Genomic DNA, 4633 nt, shown 5'->3' on the forward strand with positions numbered 1-4633 from the left:
ATATAGGTAAAATTGTGTCTATCATAGCTTGCCACAGAACTTGTTTAGAGTCATTACGATTTTAACAGTTTAAAAGTTATCAAAAATATGAAATAAATAGTGAAGCATCTCTCTAATGTAATAAGATGATTCAACGGAGGAATTGTGAAAATATGCATTTATGTCCTCGGCAAAAATAACAAGCACTTCAGCTCACACGTGAACAGACCAACCGATAAATTTACTCATCAGAAAGTTAAACTTACAGTTCCACACAGCAGCCATATCATGGCCTATATTTCAATTCAGCAATGAGGTGTTCCTCTGCAAGACTGCAAAATAAAAAGACTACGGTTACATCATGGATTGTTTCGCCATTTATCATCAATCAGTAGTACTCATCCACGACCACAGTGGGCTTGTTGGGATGCATGCGAACGGAGCTTCTGATGTCAGACACCTTGACCTTGGTAGTTTCAGAAGCCTGCTGGCTGACTCTAAGAAGCACTTGTTGGAGACTCACAAGGTTTTCTACTCCGTAAGCACCTTCCAACACCTTGAACCGGAGCTCAAGCCTTTGGAGCTTCGGCATCGCGCCTTCGAGGAAGCTTAGCAGCGGCAGCACCGGCGCTGAGAAACGGAGTAGTCTAAGGCTATGGAATCCGTCAGACGGGATAAGAATGTTTCCTCTTGAATCCATTGTATTTCTCAGGAAAACCTTCATGACACTGTGATCCTGCCTCGCTGCGTTGACTGAGAATGTGAGAGAAAACAACAGGGGCAGTTGAGCAAGAACAAACAGGTCATGTGTCCTCAGCGAAGTCAACGATAAGGTCAGTTTTTCAAGCTTTTTAAGCTCATTGATCCATTGAGGAACTTTAGGCAGTTTACCAGAAAGCTCGAGCGTGTGGATGTATTTTGGGGGACTGGATGAGGAAACCACCAGATCAAGAAAGCCTGTGAAACCATCATCAACTGCAAGATACTTGAGAGAGCAACCACTTAAGTACTCAATGGCAGACAGTAAATCACCATATTTCTGGTTGTGTTTATCAAAGTCTGCAATACTGTAGATGCTGAGCTTCCTCAACTTGGTGAGGTTATGCATGCCTCCAAGGGCTCTCGATGACCTCTGGCTTATCCCTATCCCTGATAGTGTTTGCAGTGCTGTCATCTTGGCAATCCCATCAGTGAATCTCAAGGCAGCACGCGTGGATTTATTACCGCCGAGTAGATGGGCCATTTGCTTCAGATCTGCAACTGAATCCGGCAAGACTTCCACATTTGTTTCCCTTATATCCAAGGTCTCCAGATATATCAACTTCCCAATTGCTGAAGGGAGCTTTTTGATGCTTGTCTTGCGTAGGCTCAAGTACTTCAAATGAAACATCTTGCATATTTTGCGCAGATGAATTTCAGTCAAGCCCTTGCAACCTTCAAGATCCAACACCTGCAGTATTCCAAATTTGAATGAAAAAGATTGCAGTCGTTCCAAGCTGTCAAATGCTGTCAATGATCGGACATGTGACAAGTTCATGTTCTCGATTTCAGATTTTGCACTGTCTGGATCACTACTATGTAGGGACAGCCGGCGAACCTTGTTGCCTGGTGTTGCTGTGTGCCAATGCCCCCCAAGTACTGTGATGAAATTCTCTTTGCTTGACTTTGACACAATGTATTCAAGGATCATGTCATGAACTTGATAAGTTTTAACCTTTCCATTGCTATTGTGGTCAACTGGCCGAATTATATTCCTACTAATGAGCTCATTAAAGTAGTCTTCGGCAACTTCTTCGACAGTTTTTCCTTGTTTCTCAATAATGAAGCCTTCAGCTATCCACCGCCTGACCAAACGCTTCCTGTTAATGCTGTAACCCTTTGGAAATATGCTCAAGTACAACAAACAATTCTTCTGATCAGCTTGTAAGTCATTGTAGCAGAGATTAAGTATTTGTGTCACTCCCTCAGGGGTGAGATTCACCTCCAACTCTGAACTTAGAGAGGTGTGCACTTTCATCCAATGGCTCTCTGATTTGCGGTCTCTCGCCAAAAGCCCTGCTACTGCAACTATTGCCAAAGGCAGGCCTCCACATTTCTTCAAAATTTCATATTTGGTATCTCTAAATTCATTGGGATTTGGATCATTACCACCAAAGATCTTTTCAAAGAACAAGTCCTTTGATTTGTCATCAGAGAGCCGTTCAAGAGGGTATGTACGGCCTGTTTGTTGACTGCTACTAGCCTCGGCTACAGACTTGAACCTTGTAGTTAGCATTATTCTGCTACCATTACTATTTTTCGGTAATGATACCCAAATTTCTTCCCATGCTGATACAGACCACACATCATCTATTAAGATGAAGTACCTATTGAAACAACATGTACAACAAATCAATTTAGTAACATATATACTGACACTATCCACAGATATTTTTTCAAGAACAATTCTACTTCTTGCTTCACTTTTTCTTTAATGGAATGGAATCCAACTCAGCAGGTATTGACATTGTAACATATACAATTCATTAAGAAATATTTCAATTAGGTACTTGTTCTACCGGTTTAACTACCTATTTATGATCATTGTACTAATGAAACTATGATATTCTGGCCTATAATTAATTTAGTAACCCCATCAGTCCAACAATGATATTCACAGTGCATCTTCACCTCCATTTTCAACGTTAGAGAACATAAATCAGGATATTTTGTATAGCAGAGAAATGCTAAGCAATTATGGTTTGTAAAAGATCATGATCAACCACACAATGCAGCAATCTGAATCACTTGCGAGCGATAGAAGGCGATGAAATAATATACTTAACAGAAAATGCAATGGAAATTCTGCGGTATATACCTCTTTTTCTCCAGGTGTGTTTTAAGCTCCTCCTCTAGCTTCTTGAGGCCCCATTCATCAACTCCATCAGGAATTTTCGGCAAGACCTGCTTGAGAATGCTTCTCAAGAGCGATACACGGTGCAGCTTCTGCGACGCTTGCACAGATGCCCGGGACTCGAACTTCTCCCCAAACTTGCGCTGCAGCGCCAAGGCCAGCGTGGTCTTGCCGAGGCCACCGAATCCGACGATGGCCAGGACCTTGAGGTGGTCGTTTGACCCCTCGGTCAGCCATGGCCCAAGCTGCTCAATGGCCTCCTCCATCCCGACCGGCTCCGTCGCGCTGACGAGCTGCGGAGCAGGCTGTGGGTGATCGTTGGCGTGGTAAGAAGGCGTAGCCCTGGTGCTTGCCTTGGCCGCCGCATCTGGCCCCGGGTCCTTGACACCGTATCTCGTGCGGCGTTCGCCGACGCCCTGCGCCCGGTCCTTGAGGTCAACGATCTTGGTCGCGATAGACCGGCGCTCCCAGACGGTGGTCATGGCGTACCACGCGCGGCGGATGTCGGCCAGGAGGCCCTCGCCGCGGGGCTGGCCGCGGAGGCGGTGGCTGAAGTCGTCGACGCAGTCCTCAATGTCGTAGGCCACGTCGCGGACCTGCTCCATCCAGTCCTTGGTCTGCTCGTCGTGGTCGTCGGCGGCGGCGTAGTTGAGGTTGCGGAGGAAGGCGTGCATGCTGGTGAGCTCGTCCTTGATGTACTGGATCTCGCTGCGAACGCTGCTGATGAGCGCGTACTCCTGCGCGAGCAGGCTGCCCAGCTTGCCCAGCAGGGACCTCATGGCGCTGTCCGAGGCGCCCACGGCGAGCTCCATTCTCTCCTTTGTTGCTAGTCACTGAGAACTTCTTGGTCAGAATCCAGATCTGGAATTCGTGGGCGAAGGAGGAGGAGGAGGAGAACGGCGAGGTGGTGGGAACTGGAAACGCAACTACGACGACCAATGGGCGGAGCGATCTTGGGAGTTGGGACTTGGGGCAGGAGAGAGGAGGCAGGGTGAGTGATCCGTGGGATGTGGGACTATAGTACTGTACTATTGTGTCACAGTAGGTAGTCATCAGGTGGAACACTGATTTTTTTTATTTTTGGAAAAGCTAACGTCCACACGTGTGGTATCTTACACATCGCCCATGTCTCGTTTACCACTTATTTTGTCACATGTGAACAGATGACATTAGCAGGAATCTTTTTGGTTTTTGGCTTAAAAATGTTTTATCTCTTAATTGAAAATCAAATTAAAAATCTATTTTCACCATTAAATCCATCTCGACGAGATCTTCAAAATTAGACCCCATGCTGATATGTTTCGATGAATTTTTTTGCCCAAAAATTGCCATGATGTTTACACTGTAGTTGCCATAGTGCTTAAACTAAAGTTACCCTGTGCCAATTTCAGTTTGTAGAGCATGGCAATTTTAGTATTTTGATGATGGCAACTCCAGTACTTTGACCAAGATTTTTTTTTTGTATAAACCATGGCAATTTTAAGTGCATGTATCATGGGAAATTTAGTTTATGGTTCATGGCAAGTCTAGTTTCTTAATTTTCCGTTTTATAAGTGTCAATATTTACTTTTAAATGGAGAAGAAAATAGCTGAAACATATCATGGCAACTTCAGTGTAAATATCATGGCAATTCATGTGCAATAGACATGACAACTTTTAACCCAAATAAAATTCGTCAAAATATATTATGAGATCTACTTTCGAAGATCTCGTCGCGAGGGATTTAATGATAAAAACGGATCTTCAATTGAATTTTTCAT

The 4633-nt window shown here is 44.5% G+C and overlaps 1 protein-coding gene across 1 annotated transcript; it reads right to left on the bottom strand.

The window, feature by feature from the left end:
- Window positions 1–197: 197 nt before the first annotated feature.
- Window positions 198–3857, bottom strand: LOC125529477 (disease resistance protein Pik-2-like). Its single transcript, XM_048693894.1, has 2 exons — window positions 2837–3857; window positions 198–2345 (listed from the first exon to the last, which is right to left on the bottom strand). The coding sequence occupies exons 1-2, from the start codon at window positions 3682–3684 to the stop codon at window positions 368–370; spliced, it is 2826 nt and encodes a 941-aa protein (XP_048549851.1). The 5' UTR covers window positions 3685–3857; the 3' UTR covers window positions 198–367.
- Window positions 3858–4633: the final 776 nt, after the last annotated feature.

Source organism: Triticum urartu, unplaced genomic scaffold (genome assembly GCF_003073215.2).
Source record: "Triticum urartu cultivar G1812 unplaced genomic scaffold, Tu2.1 TuUngrouped_contig_5630, whole genome shotgun sequence".
NCBI lineage: Eukaryota > Viridiplantae > Streptophyta > Magnoliopsida > Poales > Poaceae > Triticum > Triticum urartu.